The 17,986-nt window shown below is 40.0% G+C and overlaps 1 protein-coding gene across 3 annotated transcripts in view; it reads right to left on the reverse strand.

The window, feature by feature from the left end:
• Positions 1 to 17,986, reverse strand: part of SLC4A4 (solute carrier family 4 member 4) — a 475,003-nt gene that overhangs the window by 328,450 nt on the left and 128,567 nt on the right. For 2 of the 3 annotated variants that reach the window (XM_054683021.2, XM_517243.8), the window contains exon 2: positions 6,849 to 6,922. In XM_054683021.2, the coding sequence (XP_054538996.1) occupies positions 6,849 to 6,922 (74 nt within the window). Of the gene's footprint in view, positions 1 to 6,848; positions 6,923 to 7,267; positions 7,411 to 17,986 lie in introns of those variants that run through there. The other variant, XM_009447756.5, reaches the window with a different exon arrangement.

A 17,986-nucleotide genomic window follows, 5' to 3' on the forward strand; every position in this document is an offset into this window, starting at 1 on the left:
GCCAAAAGAGTAAAATAAAATAAAACAAAATAAAATAAAATCTCACCAGCAAGCTCATGACAGCAACAAGAAAGCCTCAACTGATCTTTATTATATTCTTATTTTACTCATTCTCATCAGGCCCAATTCTCAGTTCTCCCAATGATTTCTAATCTCATGATGATAAAAAAGGGGAAATATTTAGTTCAGGTTAGAATATATAGTAGTATTTCCATACTGTTGCATAATCTCATTTAATTGGCACCTAAATTACATAATGGCCAGTAGGAAGCAGAAGTATTCTAGTCTACGTGGCAGACAAGGGGAAATGCATTTCTATATGCATGTTTAAATACATATACACATACTAGACTCTTGAATCCTTCTCACTGGCAGAAAAACACTACATTCTTGAATCCGTTTTCCAAATGAAGCAACATTGCAGGCTTTATTATACAATGGACAAGATTTGTGTTTCACCCAGTATGCAATTATGGTTAATATCCCTCTTCTTGGAAAAAAAGACAATTTAACAAATTAAGGATAATGTGTATCAGAGCAGTCTAACTGTGAAAATTAGATTTCATACCCAGAGCTTAAAGGATGAGAATGAGTCCAAAGGGAAACAGAGAGTAAGCCTTGGGAAGTTTCAATGGATCATTCTGGCTTTAGTTTTCCAATATAAGAAGCAGTAGGTAAGTATGGTTAGGAAGGCAAAGGCTAGATGTAGGGAGAAATGAATTAAGCAAGTAAACAATATTTACACCAGTTACAATTTGTAGAAAAGATTATAATAACCAAAGAAAATTATATAAAATTATAAGAAAATTATAATAACCAAATTATAAGAAAATAATTAATTAAATAATTAAAAGAAAATTATAATAACCAAAGAAGATTATAATAACCAAAGAAAATTATTGGTGAGGCTGTATCCATCAGAAAGAAAAACAACAGACAGTGGTGGAGTATAAAGCACTCCTGTTCCTAATGCCAGGTACAGCAGCAATTGCTGTTGGAAGTTCTTAAGAGTTCTAAGGTGAATGACATGCTCCATTGTTCCCATTTTACAAAGAGAAAAACCCATAATCTAAACTATTAAGTTGCTTCCTTCACCTATGCAATGATTTGGCAATAGAGCAAGTTTTAAATTTTTATTCTCAAACTGATACTTAGTGCCTCTGCTTTGACAACACTTCAATAAAATAAACAATAGAGACTCCCCAAAATAAATATCAAACAACATGTCTCACTAATATGACCAGATAAAAAGCTTCTAAAAAGAAGCTCAATCTATAGGCAAAACTGCTATAAGTGTACTATTTCAGAATTTCTGGATCCTTGCCAAACACAATGCAAGTACCAAGTGCAATTTGGTATGGCTTATTGCCATCAAAGAACACCAACACCTAGGATAGGAAATGGCTTCAAGAGGGCTTTGGCCGATACTATACTACCAGGGAATTCTCTGCAGTTGGAAAATTCTCAAATTCTCAGAAGAAATGTCTGATTCTAGTTTCAAAAACACACGGAACTATCATCAGCCTTCCTTGAAGTGAAAGAAATCTATATATAAATATTTAACTTCCCTGACACAGCAAGAGGTGTCAGGCAGCTACAGAGCTAAGTGCTGCATACTTGAGGACCTCTGGCCAGCGTTCAGCTGAGGCCATGAGGAGAAAGGAGCAGGGAGTTGGGAAAGGTCTGTATGGGCTCAACCTGTTCTGGGAAACCTATGTTACTATTCAAGTACCAACTTTTAAAAACCTCACTGTATTTCTTTAAAGTGGGCCAATGTGTGGATACATTGTTTCCTTTTAAGAAGGCTTTTCCTTCAGCAGTATTTGCCCAAGAGTTTCCTCTGTACACACTGTTTTCTGAGCAATTAGAGTGAACAGCAGAGAAGAGGTCAGCAAAATGCAACCGGACACTTATATCCAGCGCTCAGAATAGCCCCAGTCCCAACTTGGCCCCTCCCTTCCCATCCGATAGGTTTTCATTCACTCCTTCTCAGAAATTACGTTTTATACCATTGTAATTATTAAAAAATGTCTACCAGGCCCCACTTTTTTTAGAAACAAATACTACCTTCTCCAGTACACGAGTAGATGATCATCATATCCTGTAGCAAGAAATAGGTTTAAGTCATGATTTCATGTCTGTAAAATGTTGAGGTCTTGACTTCCAAAAAGACAAAAGCCACCATTTCATCATTTTAGTCTCTTTCTTCAAAAAACATAGTAGGAGAATGAAAAAGTTTGATAAAGCAGAGGTGTTTAGGACCTTCTTTTTCTTATCAGTATAAACATATAAATGATATAAGTATGTCAATGATCTCTGCAAAATCAAACAGGAGTAATACCAAGGATAAGATGAGAGGCTATATCATTTCATTAGAATAAGAGTACTAAGATAACAAAACTTCTTTTTTCTTTTTCTTTTTTTGAGGCAGGGTATCACTCTGTCACCCAGGCTGGAGTGCAGTGACACAATCACAGTTCACTGTAGCCTTGATCTCCTGGGCTCAAACGATTCTCCCACCTCAACCTCCTGAGTAGCTGGGACTACAGGCATGCACCACAACACCCAGCTAATTTTTTTTTATTTCTCTGTAGACATGGGGTTTTGCCATGTTTTCTGGGATGTTCTTGAATTCCTGCCCTCAAGTGATCCTCCCACCTTGGCCTCCCAAAGTGCTAGGATTATAGGCATGACCACCACGTCAGGCTTTGAGAACCAAATTTCTAACAAAAAAATTTAAAAAATATGTCAGAGGATTATACAAAGTGATTCTACATATGCTTTATTTAGTTTATGTTATATATTTATTTATTCATTCTTTCTCTTAACAAATAATTAGTGAATATCTACCCTGTCCCAGACCCTGACATACTTTTTTTACTTTCCCTGAAAACAATCCTCCTGTAAATTCCATGCATTTTCAACAACACTCCCTCTTAATGTCCATCAGTAGACATGCGAATTTGTAGAATTATTCTTCCATTGGGACAGATGGGTGCATACTTCCCACTGCATTAAGTTTTGAATGGAAGAGGAAAACCAGCACAATATAGCATAATAGCTCTAGGAGAGTACTGACCAAGCCTCAAAAATGGAGACACATTTCAACCAATACTGTGTTACTGCATTTTATATTTTCTGAGTTGTTGGTTGAACTTGATGTTAAGAAGAGGCCCCTCCTCATGAAGTCAGAGTTGCCAAGGCCTGCTGGGAGTTACCTAGCCTTGCAGAGCCAAAGTCTTATCTCAAAGGATAAGGTGGAGTTTGCTCTTTTCCCCTATTGCAAAATATGAGACTATTAAGTAATCTGTTTATATCATACAGATCCAAAATTCTGGCTGGCTTTTTTAGGAATAAAACATCCATAGGATTTTCTTCTGTTTTTGGAAAAAGCTACCTGGGACTGACTCTTCCTATCTCAATCTTCATTCACGCTACGTAATTAGCAATTTCCCCCATCTATGTTTGAAACGAAAAGTGAGTGGTGTTCCTTGTGGTCAACACTTATGGATCATTCTGGTAATGTTAATTTGTCATCTACAGACCAATTCTGTGGAAGCGTGGAAGGGCCTGGGTGGGAGCTGGGGCATTTTGATAAAGAAATAAATATGAATATCTGAAATACTGACATTTTAAAATGAGTTTATCCACAGTAACCTCTCTCCTCCTAAAAATGTTAACTTTACAAAACCACGCATAGTACAAGGTAACCAGTGGAAGAGCAGATTTAAAGGCTTCTATTTATTTTAAAGATTAAAATTGGCACTTGGTTTCATTTTGAAAGAGTATCTCTTTAAGCCATTAACACATGAAGAAAATTATGTGACAATGAGGTTCAGGCCTTTAAATATATGCCACATAGATAAATTCATTATTTAAACAGATGACTCCTCTTCTGACTCACTCTGTGCTTAGTGAGTTTTGCAGTTGATGGTTTTCTATTAAGTTTTTAGAATGTGGATTAAGTGTCATGCCACCCACTGAGAGTAAAGTTGAACAAGGTGAACTGAGGGCGTGGTTTGAAGTCTCTCTCCTCAGAACCACAGCATTCGAAGGAACTAAGAGTATCTGGCTCTTCTTGCCTTCAGGTTGAGCTGAATCCAATCACCCCAAATTAGGGGACCCTAAGCATTTTTAAAGCATGAATATTTCAAAGTAACAAGAACTATCAGACCTTAGTTACTTTAATAATCACTTATTGGGAGTACATCTTATTTATGCAGATAACTGTAAAAAACAAAGTTTTATTTTAAGTTGACTTTGCCAAGAATGTTTACAAACATTGTAAACTTCTATGTTTATCCTAGAAGCAACAGAAATAACTACTTTCATAAAAGAAAATGTAAATAATAATATAAAGTGTTCCAGCTCCTTGCCTTTTGAATTCTGACCCTTAAAACTGAGGCATTCACTTCTGCCATAAATGTGCCAGGAAGCTACTTTAGAATAGAGATAACAGTTTGCTTTTCTTCAGATACACTCTTCTCTATGCAATTAAAAATATGAGATGGACTCATATCCTTGGGAAAAAACATTCCCCTCAAAATGTGAATACTTCTTAGAGGTCTTAACATAGGCCGTCTGTTTCTTCATTCTCAATCACTGGAACCATGGATGTGCCAAAAAATCCCTGTCCATTTCAACCGTTTTATACTATCACCTAGAGCTACTATAAAAATCTAAGACCTCCCACCCCCACCAATAAAGCAAGGTGAAAAAGGGGGAGGGTCAATTGGGAGAACACCAAATTAAAAATGAACAATTTTGTTCATTTCAAATGAGCAATTACTATAATTTCAAGGCTAGTACTGTAAGACAGTCAGCACTGTTGAAAGTTACCCACAAAATAATCCATAAGCAATCTTCTTATGGGGCTCAGGACTCAGCAACAGGCAACTATCTGAGCATGTCTTAGAAGAAATGTAGTCAGCTCAGGTGCCAATCAACATGAAAGACAGTCACTAAAATAGAGGTCTCATAAAAACAGGAAAACACACAAATCCATTTGGACAGTTTAATCATCAAAAAACCAACACATTTCTTGAATTTTACAGATGTTTCTACCACCTTTGGTTGTGTTTCTGTTTCTTCTTAAAGAATCCTGGCTACAGATTTGTGTGCTATTCATTTATATTGTCGTCTTAATTTTGTGCTTGAAAATCAAGGGAAATACTTCAGGAAACGCACTTCTTAGTCAAAGCCTTAAGAAACAGTATACAATATCCTATTGCAGTAGAGTACTGTCAATCCTACAGACCTTACAAACTCAAGAAGTGATTTACATCTCTTGTGAACCTAGCTAGGACATTATTCTCAAAGGAAAACACACGCACACAGTATATGTCACTCCTAAGCTTTTTCTACTTCAATTGTCTTAAAACTATAGGCTATTTGCTCAAAGCTACATTATTTCTTATATTCATATGCTATAACTCCTCTTTGCTTGTATCTCCTCTTTGCTGGTATCTCCTCTTTGACACTGGGACAGTGACAGAGTCACTAAAATGATGATTTAACATCATGGGTTTCAGGAATCTTAAGACAAAAGTTTTACTATTTTGCTTTCACCAGCTTGACATTTTCCCACAGCATGTTGTAAAAATGCAAGGAACCCACAAAACAATATGAAAGAAAATACTGTAGTTTCCGTTTTCCTAAGAAACTTAGGCATCAAATTCTTATTAGTCAGTCTCAAGAGCATAAATGCGGGAAGTTGGGGGGGGGTGGAGGCGCCAATCCTCTAACACCACATGGGCAGAAGAAACTTACTAAAGAAACATGAGAAACAACATGATAGCCACATTATTCAAACTGTTCCAAGTGGCACAGGAGCATCACTTGCCCAGTCTGCTTGAAGAATCACTCCAGAACATACAATACTGACTCTCTTTTTCCCAAGCCCACCACCTTCTGGTTCAAGTTTGGGGCTGGCACTAAATGCTTACCACATGGCACCGGTCAGGTCACAATCTCCAAAACACAAATGAATTGTCTCTCAGGTGACTTTAAATGGTGGAAGTGATCGCATGATTCACCTGCAAGTTTCATTTAACTTTGAGTATTGCCTATAACCCTGATTTTTAAAAATCTCATTATAAATATTAATAATAACATATATCTGTGATGCCTTCATATAATTATTTTAATAAATATTAATTCAGCTTTGCCTTCTATCAAATAAATAGCATTATTCCCACATTATTGATAAGTCAGGAGACAGGAAAAGGGAACGCCCGCTGAAAGTATTATAGCACCAGGTAAAACATAACTCTTCTTTAGTTTTTAACAGGCACTAGGAAACATCAGCAAAAGAGATTGAAGTTTTTTAAATAAAAAATGCTTGTCCATCTTTTCCTAATTGACAGTCATCCATGATTATCACTCTTAACATCTTCAGCTTAAACCCATTTCTCCTGCAACAATGGTATCATTATCCTTCTGTAATATCTATATCTTTACACTACAAGCTACAAGAAAGAATATTAAAGATGCTGCTGAATATATTTATATAAATCGAGCAGCTTTCTTGAATTAGTCATTGGAAGGTGGTTAGTATTATCTGGTAAAATGTTTATTTTTGACGAAGAGGCACAGCTAACATAGGCACTTACTTTAAAATAAGACTTTTTTCAAACCGGGCAAGACCCATATTGAATCAGATTTTGACGGTCCAGTGAAGTTCTTAAAATTACTTTCTGTGTTGAAGCAAATGTAGAGATTGATGAAACTCTATAGAAAAGGTTTGGTGTTTCATTTTAAAAATGTAAGATACATGAAATGCATGAATGTTATTATCTATAGAGACACATGTATGTCAACAGACACTTTCCCAGACCCATAAAGCTCACCTTCTACTTCTTCTTCATCACACACATGCTTGAGGAAGGAAGCCCCTCTGTCCAGGACAGCTTCATCCTCCATCCTATAGTAATAAAAAAGAAAAAAAGAATGCTCAGACTTCTCCTGGAGCGAGCCACTTGGAGCAGCCCAGCTTCTGGGCAGGTTAACCTGCAAGCTGTTGTTCATGTTAGCAGGGCAGAGTCACTCTTCTTCTGGTGTCTGCTACTGCTTCACGCAGCTCCTCTCATCTGGTGCTCGAGAATATGCCGGTCCCACATAGCTTCAGTTCTAACCTTGAGAGGGCACCCACATAGACAGGTAAGAGAAAATAATCCCAATCCTGTAGGCAGGATGTTGGGGGCTCTCCCCTTTAGGGTTTTAAAATTCTTTTTAAAAAGGATGAAAGCAAAAAAAAAAAAAAAAATACCAAGAGAGGAAGTTTGGTGTGTCTGGAGTGCTCGTGATGATCGTTTGTGGAAATCCAGCTTCAGTGCTTAGCTCTTTAAACACCCACTGCATAAAATGTATACCCTCACACACACACACATGCACACCCACCCACACGCAGAGAGCGACAGGGAGGTAGGCTAGTGCACAGTGGGAGCCTAGCTTCCAGCCAGCCTCTTAATATCAGCACAGCCCAGTATTCTCTGTTGAGTGGCAAGCTTTGAGTCACATGTTGGCCTTACGGAAATCTGACATCTGAGGATTATCCAGCAACCCGGCTTTGACAATACACACAGATACATGCCACCCATTCATTCATTTTCCACATTCTTATCACACATCTTTCTCTATGTATATCTGCCCTGTTAACTCTTCCCTGAAGGGCACAAAGTTCTTCATTTTGTAACCACATTATGCTGTCCTCCTGTCTCCTTACATAATAGGATCTACTCTGCAATTTCATATGCTAAATAAGACCTCAGAATCCATCCAAGGAATGACAGCGTTTTTAGGGCCTCCCGATGCCAAACATGCTTCTAGTTTATAGAATGAGTTAAGGTTTATTTCCATATTCTGCAGCTTCTTTTCATTGCATTAACTTTGATATACAGAATTCCATGAGGTCTATTTATAGTGAAAGCAGAAAGAAATCCTGAATTGCTCAAATGCTGCTTGTGTAGTACCAGTCTAGAAACAAAGAACTTTCTCTGGGGACAGCTGCTCTATGTCATACCGTACATGAGCCCTGCCAGAGAACCAAATGTTCATTCTGTATTCTATTCATCCAATTATATGCTCAGGCATTGAATATTGTAGGTCTGTTTTCCATACTGTCTGTATAACTTATTCTTGTGCTTCAGATATTTGTTATAATCTATGCGGATGTGCACTGAATTCATATTTTTGTCCTTACTATTTTAGAAGCATATCCATCTCACAAAGCAACCATCATAACATAAAAAGTGAGAAATTTGGTGTCAGGTAGCCCCCGGTTTAAGAAATCTAGCTCTACCACTGAACAGGTGTGCTACCTGGAGCAAAGTTTTTAGCTTTTTTAAGTCTCAGTTTTTCCATCTATAAAACTGGGGTAATAATATCAACCTTGCATTGACTCAACACAATAATATCAACCATGCATTGATGGCTTTGAGATTCAAATTAGGTAACATACCTAAAAGCACACAGTGCAGGACTTAGCACATACTACATGTTTAATTACTGTAAATTTCCTTCCTTTCTGTTTCCTTCCTTTTCACCCTGACCAGTCAATGGTGGACAATAGCATTAAGAAACTCATTACCTCTGGACACTTGCAAGATGTCTTCTTTCAATAATATCAGCCTTGTATATAATAGCCCATCCTGATATACATCATTTTCCTTCTCTATACTCAAACTAAAAATAGAAAACTGAATGCAAGCAGGATATGGGTTGGCCATCAAGATTCTGGTGGAAAAGAAAATTCCTTGAAGATCTGAGGCCGGGCGTGGTGGCTCACACCTGTAATCCCGGCACCTGTAATCCCTCGGCAGGCCAAGGCAGGCAGATCACTTGAGGTCAGGAGTTAGAGACCAGCCTGACTAACACAGTGAAACCCCGTCTCCACTAAAAATACAAAAATTAGCAGGCACGGTGGCACACGCCTGTAATCCCAGCTCCTCGGGAGGCTGAGGCAGGAGGATAACTTGAACCCAGGAAGCAGAGGTTGCAGTGAGCCGAGATAGCGCCACTGTACTCCAGCCTGGGCGAAAGAGTGAGACTCCATCTCAAAAAAAAGAAAAGACTTAAGAAGTCAAGTCATTTACCAACTTCTCTAAGCCCCTGGTTCCCATGAGGATTAAATGATAAAGTATATTCACTGGTTCAGCAAATATTTATTTAGTGCCTGCTATGTTCCTCATACTCTTCAGAGAGAGGGAAATATATCTGTGAATCAGAGAAACAAAGTTCGCAAGAATTAATACTGAATAGATGAACAAGGTAATCTCAGATAGCATTAAGTGCTTTGTGGAAAATAAAATGAGGCAGGGACTGCTTGGCACAGGGTGGTTCACATGAGGCTTCTGGATGACAACTGAGCAGAGACAAAAATGACAGGAAGGAATCAGTACTGTGAATATTTGCAGGTAAAGTGTTCCAAGCAAAGGGAACAGCAAGTACAAAGGCTCTAAGGTGAAGACAAGTTTAGGATGTTGCAGGAACAGAAACAAAGTTAGTATAGCTGGACAGGGCTAGAAGGTCAACTTTAGGAGATGATATTGATTGGGCCACGAAACCAGGGTAAGGAGTCAGAATTTTAGGTGTTACGGGAGCCACTGAAGAGTTCTAAAATGGAGAGTGACTTGAACTGTTTTTCATTTTTAAAAGATTACCCTGGCTGCTATGTGAAAAATGGACAGTAAGGGGACAAGAGAAATTAAGAAAATATCAAAGGAGCCAGGGGAAGGCTATGGGAGAAACAAGTTGTTGGGGAACAAATCAAGAGTTCTATTTAGCCACTTTAAGAATAAGATGCTTATTACACATGAAAAATGAGCCATCGGGCATACAAGTAGATGTCTGAGTCTGGAGCTCAGAGGCTCAGGATTAGAGATAAAAATTAGGAAATCAATGAATAAAGCTGGTACCTGAAGCTATTACTGGATGAGATCATCCAGGAAGAAAATGTAAAAATCAAGGAGTGGACCTAAGACCAAGTGCTGAGGCATGCCAACATTTACAAGCAGAGCAGAGGAACAAAAACAGTCAATGAGGTAAGAATCCAGGCAAGAGTGATGTCAAGGAAGTGACAAAAGGAGAGTACTGCTACCGAGTGGCTGAGAAAGATGGAAAGAGATGTAAAAAGCACTTTGGTCATGATCACCAATGTCTTCTAATTGCCAAATATAATTTTTACATACCACACAGAGTAGCAGACACAGAGGAGGCATTCAGTAGTTCTCTTTTCTCTTTCCTGCATTCATTCATTCAGTAAATATTTACTGGATGCTCCTACTATGTTGCAGGCACAAGCCAAGGCACTAGAGTTACGGTGAGCAAGACAGACAAGGTGCCTAATGCAATCACATCCACCTTCTCAAAGATTACCCTTAGCAATCCAGGCAAATAACTTCAAAAGACAAGAACCCATCCATTACACATTTGTAGACATAGATAAGGATGACAGTTTAATGAGGAAATTTTCTTAAAAGACCTCAGAAGCACAACAAAATCCTGAAGCCCTGTGCTACTGCACGTACATTAATAGTGCCAGCTCCCCTTTAGAAAAAAGAGTGGTTTAGCTCACATTAACCCTTTCCAGTCCTATCAGAACTAACCCTTTCCAACCTACAGAGTCCAACACAATTTCATGTGGAACATCATTTCTGCACCCCACTATTAATCGAACTGGTCCTAAAGTCTTCTGTTGCCTTTTTTTCAAATTTCCTAACTAAAATGTTTAGCCTTGTGCCTAAGCCATTCCCAAAATTGCATGTAACAACCAAAGAAGTAAAAGAAGAAAAGCTGACACAGTGGCTCAGCCTGTAATCTCAATGCTTTGGGAGGCCGAGTGGGAGGATTGCTTGAGGCCAGGAGTTCCAGACCAGTCTGGGCAACATAGCAAGACCCATCTCTGAATTTTTTTTTTCCAAATTAGCTATGTGCAGTGGTGTGCACCTGTTGTCCCAGCTACTTGGGAGGCTGAGATGGGAGGACTGCTTGATCCCAGAAGTTCAAGGCTTCAGTGAGCTATGATTAGGCCACTGCATTCCAGCCTGGGTAACGCAGTGAATTCTCATCTCTAAAAGAAAAAAGAAAAACAGAAAGAAAGAGAAAATAAAAACAGCAACAACTGGAGGGGATAGTAGAAAAGTTCAGAAAAACCGTCTTCCTAGGCTGAGAAAACCATCCAGCCTAACTGAGGCACTGTCACTATGTTCCATCTGAATTAGAGAGAGAGAATAATGATTGGTGCATTCCTTGGCTCTTTGATGCATATTTCACATTCCCTCCAAGACTATACATAGCAAGTAATTAGAAACTTCGTTCTTTCTGACAGACAATGCAGAGCATCTCAAAGCAGCCTCTTCCCTGTAGGAAGCAAAAAGAGGTGAGTGAGGCAAATGGAAAATATAAAACCTGTACACCCACAGCAGCCTTTCTCCAGAGCAGCCCTCACTCCTCCTTAGAAGTAAGTCCAGCCTGGTGCACCTAGGCTTCTGCACAAAATACAGGAATTCAGCACCTTTTCTTCATCTTTACACCACAAATGTCAATTATTTGGGTTCGTGTCCCTCCCCACCGCAAATCCTCTCAGCAGTTGCTTGCTATTATTAGTAAGACAGAGACATCTTTTAAAATAACCATCTGACCCAACTAGTTCCTCCTTCTATCAATAGGAAGAAATTAACTCATCCAGTCCTTAATCAGGCCCCCAAACCCATTCTTAAAAGTTCCTTTCACACAACCTGCATTCACTGAAAACAAAGAAAGGGAAGAACATGTTTCTAAAAAGCTCCCTGGGTTGCTCACATCACCAGCATGAGGCAAAGTTCAGAATAGATTTGGAAGCTTCTCACCAGCATCACGGGGATAAGGGTCACACCAGTCAGTATAAAATCCACTCAGGGCCAATAATGCCTTCCTTCAGCCAGGCCTCTGACCGTACAAGTTATACCCTTTCTACAGAAGTCCACACCCAAAGCAAGGTTTTTCTTATTCTCTGTTATTCTGGGACACCAAAATGATTTAACTGTAACACATGTCATATCTACTGCCAAATGGACCGGCTTTCACCAGCCGGTCCTAATCACTGAGCAGGCTCGTAAGGGTGACTTAAGCCCAGCATGAGAAACATTTGTGCAAAACTGTCAGCCACTGGGTCTTGAGCACCCATCTACATTCCACCCCTCTAAGTTCCCACCCCCAGAGCCCATGCCAACTGCCAACGTGCTCACCAGCTAGTCCGCACAGCGCAAGCAGCTGCCACTCAGCCAGTCAGCACGTGGCAGGCCGCCAGCACACAAGTTTCAGAATGCAAGCCTGCCCCGTCACAGTGCTGCTAAAGGTTGAAGGTCTTGGAGTGTGCTAGCCTTTAGATTCGCCTTACTTGCCCTCCCACCTCCCTTCTCCCATCCCTCCCCTGTTACACCTCCCACTGTAGCATTTCACTTGTCTCTATAGTAACAGCATCTGCTTTCAGGGTTAAAACTTTATACAGCACATTTCTCCTCCTAGCCCAAGCTTTTGCCAAAGGATGCAGTAGCAAAAAGCCTGCTGCTTTACCGTGGAGCCACCTGTTTCCCTGCCACCCAGGATTGCAGCTACTTTGTAAACTGTAGGATGAAAGCAACTGCAGTACTGAGTTCAGGGGAAGTGAAACAGAGCCTCCAACCTTGACACACTGGCTGGTGTGTAGAGGATCCACTCCGGGGCTTGTATACCCAGTCCCAGAGCTAGCCCACTCTCTTCCACAGCCTGCTCTGCACTTAACGATGCTGCACATGGATCAAGTTCATAGCAGGGCTTTTTGATTCCATCCCAAAAGGCATCGGGGATGGCACCCTAGAGAGCAGCAGGGCACCAGTGTTTAACATGCCCATACCAGAGTTTAATATCACTGGTTCTCTCCGTGCATGCAGCTTAAAGTTTATTAGCTAATCTTGTATTTCAACTCATCCCACTTTATCCTCACCAGCTTGGTCTGTTTATGACATCCGGTGAACCCCATAATCTCTCACTTCACACAGCTTTCTGGTGCATAGCCAATGTTTAAACAGTTCTTTACACACATGCCCAAACACACAAAGTGACGCACACAGGGGAGTGACCAATGCTAGCAAGTGAAGAGTTTTATTATTAGCCATTTTTGCCATGAAAACTAAGTGTATACAAGGGCCTTTACTTGAGGACTGCAGTCTCAGAGTTCAAAAGCAGGCCTGTTACTTGGCTAATCTTGGATCAGATGAAAGACAAAAATCAGCATTTCACAGGTCTTTTTCAGGAGCTATACAGAATATAACAATCAGTACTGACATCTAAAATTATACACTCATACACACATTTCTGAGTTCTATTCCCTATTCAAATCATGTTTAAGAAGTGGAGGACTATTTCCATTATAAACCATTTGCAAACGTGATTTTTTTTTCATGATTCTAAACTTCACAGCATTTTATTGGTGCTTTTGTTGTTTTGTAAAATCTGCTCTGCACATTTTCAACATACACATAAAGAACAAGAAACAATTCTCTAAGCCCCAGGCGACAGGGAAGAGCGATCTCAGTGGCTGCAAAGTGCACTGCCATCTTTTGGCAACATGTGTTCACTACAGGGAACCAAAGGGCAAGAAAAAGTTGCAACCATTCCTTTTAAAACTTCACAGGGGCTGGAAAAAAAAAAAAAAAACTTCGCAGGGGCTCTAAGAAGGCCTTTCATTCCCACAGGAAGTAAGACAGAACACAGTTGCTGACTTAACTGTGCAGACCGCTGGAGCTCTGGACATCCATACTGGGGGAAAGGGACATCGGTGCAGCAAAACTGACAAGCATGACTGATGGCAGTGATGACTCCCGGAGATCAGCCAGCAACAAAGTGAAGCAAATCTCCTTCCCAGAGCTCAGGAGCACCCTAATCAGCCTGGAAATTTACACAGGCCCAGGGCCAGAGGGAAATAGGTGAGAGCCCCACACAAAATCAGACTGAGAGAACTGGATAAAAGGTGAAAATGCAACCCAGAGCAAGATCACACCAAATCTAATTCTGGATTTATGAACTGTATTAAAAGTTCATTTGTACTCTTGGGCACTTATCCCAGAGAAATAAAAACTTATGTTCACCCAAAAACCTGTACATGAATGTTTACAGCAGCTTTAAGTATAGTAGAAAACTCCAGAATTAATCCACATGTCTTTCAACAGGAGAGTGGTTAAACTATGGTACATCCATACCATGAAATACTGCTTAGCAAGAAAAATGAACAAACCATTGATACACACAACAAATTGAATGAATTTCCAGGGGGTTATGCTGAGTGAGAAAAGCTCATCCCAAAAGGTTACAAACTACATTATACAATTTATATGGAGTGACAAAATTTTCGAAATGAAGGACAGATTTAGGACAGATTCATGTTTGCCAGTGGTTAAAGATGGAGGTATTTGTTGTTAACAAGGGTAACACGAGGGACCCCTGTGGTTGGCTCTATTCAGTATCTTATCTGTGGATACGTGGATCAACACAGGTGATAAAATTGTATAGAACTTAATACAGACAGAGAAGAGAGAGAGAGAAATTAGTACAAGTAAAATGGGAAATGTGAATAAAGTTTGGTGAATTGTATCAGTGCCAATATGCTGGTTATGACATTATACTACCTCTTTGTAAAATGTTAACCTTGGGAAAATCTGGCAAAGTGGAGCTTTTCTGCACCAGTAACCTCTCTGTATAATTTCTCAAATACGCATTTGAATCTACAATTACCTCAATAAAATTTTCAATTTAAAAAAGCTCATTTGTAACTCTGTTTTTTAATTTCCCCTAGAAACATTATTCTACATGGTGGTCAGGTACAATCAGCTGGTCCACCAACACACATGCAGAATCAGGCAAAACTGAATACAAAATCCCAGATGCACACTTTGTGTGTAAGCTTAGAAAGTTAACTAACCTCTCACTTCAGTGTCTTTTAAAATGAGCTTATACCACTTCAGAAGTTAGTTTAGGGAATTAAATAATTTCCTAAATAAATCCAACCAGTTTCAGTTAAGTCAAACATAAAGTTCCTAGGGCCCAGAGAATAGAGTATTAATACTCCTACAGACCCAGAGGTCATGTTTCTGTCTCATGAGCAAATGCACGGGATTTTTGACTGGGGAGACCACAGATAAACTGTCCCTCAAACTATTAGGATCAAACTCTCCCTTTCCATCTTCTCCATGCTAGGGCTAGGTCTCCTAAACTCTGTCTTCAGATTGTTGATTGACTTCTGAAAGGCTGGAGCAGGCTCAGCAACAAAGAGCAAGAAAATAATTGATAGGAGAATGGAGACTCTGGGGTGAGAAAAGGCTCAGAGACCAGGGGAGGTGAAAGATGAAGGGAGAAAGTGCTGTGGGGGAGGGTATGAAGTGCTGAAAGGAGGACTTCATTCATGACTCCTCAGGACATTCCCTGACTTAGCCTACACTCACACTCACATGCTCCTTAATATTTTTAATGGACCATTTCATGTGCTTCCACAAAGACCGTGTGCTGCTTCTGACCAGAGTTCCATTGTAGAATACAGTAGTCTCCTTCCTCTGTCAGAAACCAAGTACTTTGTCCTTCCAACATTTTCTCAGAGGTTTTACTGTTACAGACATGAAAAAGAAGCTCCCTTCTAAACTCTTTTAGCTTTCAATCACCCTTCTTCAAGGCTTCTTGTGTGAAAATCAGAAAGGTCCTAAGACAAGAATCAGGCAAGATGAAATGGCTGGGCTCCTCCATATGACACACCAGCACAGAGGATGGCGATGGGCATGTTTATCCTCTGTCCCCTCCTCCCCACCACCATCAGCTCTTCAACCAAGAGCCAGACCCAAACCAGCAGCAGAATAAGGAAAGAAGAGCAAAGGGAGGAAGGGATGATACCCCACAGGACAATCACGGGAAAGGGAATATCTACAGCTGAAAGCCCACCCTGCAAGGCAGCTGTTAGTCAGTGGATGCCCCAAAATGCTCAGGTTTGATGTGAGTGTAGGATGGCTGGATTCCCATCTGCCTTCTCACCAGTGGTTTCTCTCTGGCCTCCCTGGATCTGAACTCATTCCCCTCTAAGCCATCCATTTATAAAACACACTTTGGTATCTCTCCTTTTAAAGTGCCTTCAGTGGTTCTTCATTACGTGGAGATGAAATCCAACTTGCTTAACATGAAACGTAAGCTCAGGTCCTACCATCCCCATGCCATACACCCTGAACCGTCCACCACACCTTCGTGTACATGCTATTTCCTCTAATTAATATATCATCTTAGTTAACCCATTCTTCAAAACCCAACTTAAGATCCAACCTCTCCAGAAGCCTTTCTACATTATCAGACATACCCTTCCCTGAGCAGAGCTATGCTCCTTCCTCTGTTCTCCATTGGCTTCCTGAATGTGCCTGCTTCTCATATAGCACGTTACAATGCATTGTCATTATAACTTATCACTCAACTGTACTTGGGCATGTCATGGCTCTTGTCCCCACCATATTATGAGCTCTTTGAGAGCAAATACTGTCTTTCTGAAGTTTTTCTACCTCTAGTGTCAAGCATAGTCACTACACATAGTCTACTAACTATGTGTAGTGACTATGTGTAGTGACTATGAATGAATCAATCAATCAATTGATTCAGTGACTATGAATCAATCAATCAGTCAATCAACCAGTTAGAAATAGGCACAGTGAGGGCACATGCATGTTTGGTATTAAGTGGATCTGTAAGTCTAAAGGCCCTGAATGTGTATTTCAAACAACATAAACCCCATAAACAAGCAAATTTCCAATTACTTAGCCTGTTATTCAACTGAAGAAATAGTGATTTGTTCCAAAGAAAGGGGGGGAAATGGCTGTGCTATACTCCCTGAAGAGTATTATGTTTATGGTTGAATTAAGGGATTTTTCAAGCCTATTTTTAACTATATAATTTTCTCTTTATAGACTAACATTAGATCTTAGCTCTCCACACAGACTATAACTATACTCTCAAATGTAGGGGTCAAATTAAATTCAAATGAGAATTTCCCCTTGTCTGCTAAAAAAGAAATTAAGAGGTACCTGGACCTGCCACATATTTGATTCTAAATAAAAGTTTGTTCCACGAACAGAATAATGAATGAACTTAAAAATAAATCACACCATAAACTACTTTAAATAGCCAGAAGCAAAGCCTGGCACAGTGGCATATGCCTAAAGTCCCAGCTACTAGGAAGGCTGAGGTGGGAAGACTGCTTGAGCCCAGGAGCTTTGAGGCTGTAGTGCATTACAATCATGCCTGTGAATAGCCACTGCACTCCGGCCTATGCAACATAGTGAGATCTATCTCTAAAAAAAAATAATAAATACCCAGAAGCAGCAGGAAAGTTATAAGAAAGTTCAATTTTGCTCATCAGGCCTGCAACTGGACAAATAAAACTCTGTAATGTGTTTAGGTAAACCTATAAAGAAGCTGGATGGCAGCTACCTGCAAATAAAATTAGGATTCAAAATGTCAATATAAGCCTTAAGCTCTAGAAATTGTAGCTTAGTTTTATGTTTATACACAGTCAGTGATAAATTATTTGTAGTAATTAGCACAGCAATAGCATGAATAACTAAAATCGTCAGTTAATTCATATTCATTGTAGTCTGTGACTTTTGCACATTTACTGTGGATTTCACAGTGATCTCAGATCAGATGCAGATTGGCAGGCAGATGGGGACTCCAGAGCAGGAGTTTGTTCCAGGACACAGGGCTGGGAGTCAGCTCCATGGCACCTGATCAGGTACAGCCCCCTGACCCACCCACCTCTGACACACAGAGCTGACATTGGAGAAGATGCCTTCTGAAACGGGTTTAGGCAAACCTTCCTACCTCTACCCAACATGGCAACCACAGTGTTCACATCTCCCATCCTGAACCACCACCCAGCTGGCAGGGATGAGGCTCCTGAAACTTTATTAAGTTCTTGCTACATGTCAGTCAGTGTGCTAAGCAACAT

Source organism: Pan troglodytes, chromosome 3 (assembly GCF_028858775.2).
Source record: "Pan troglodytes isolate AG18354 chromosome 3, NHGRI_mPanTro3-v2.0_pri, whole genome shotgun sequence".
NCBI classification, from domain to species: domain Eukaryota; kingdom Metazoa; phylum Chordata; class Mammalia; order Primates; family Hominidae; genus Pan; species Pan troglodytes.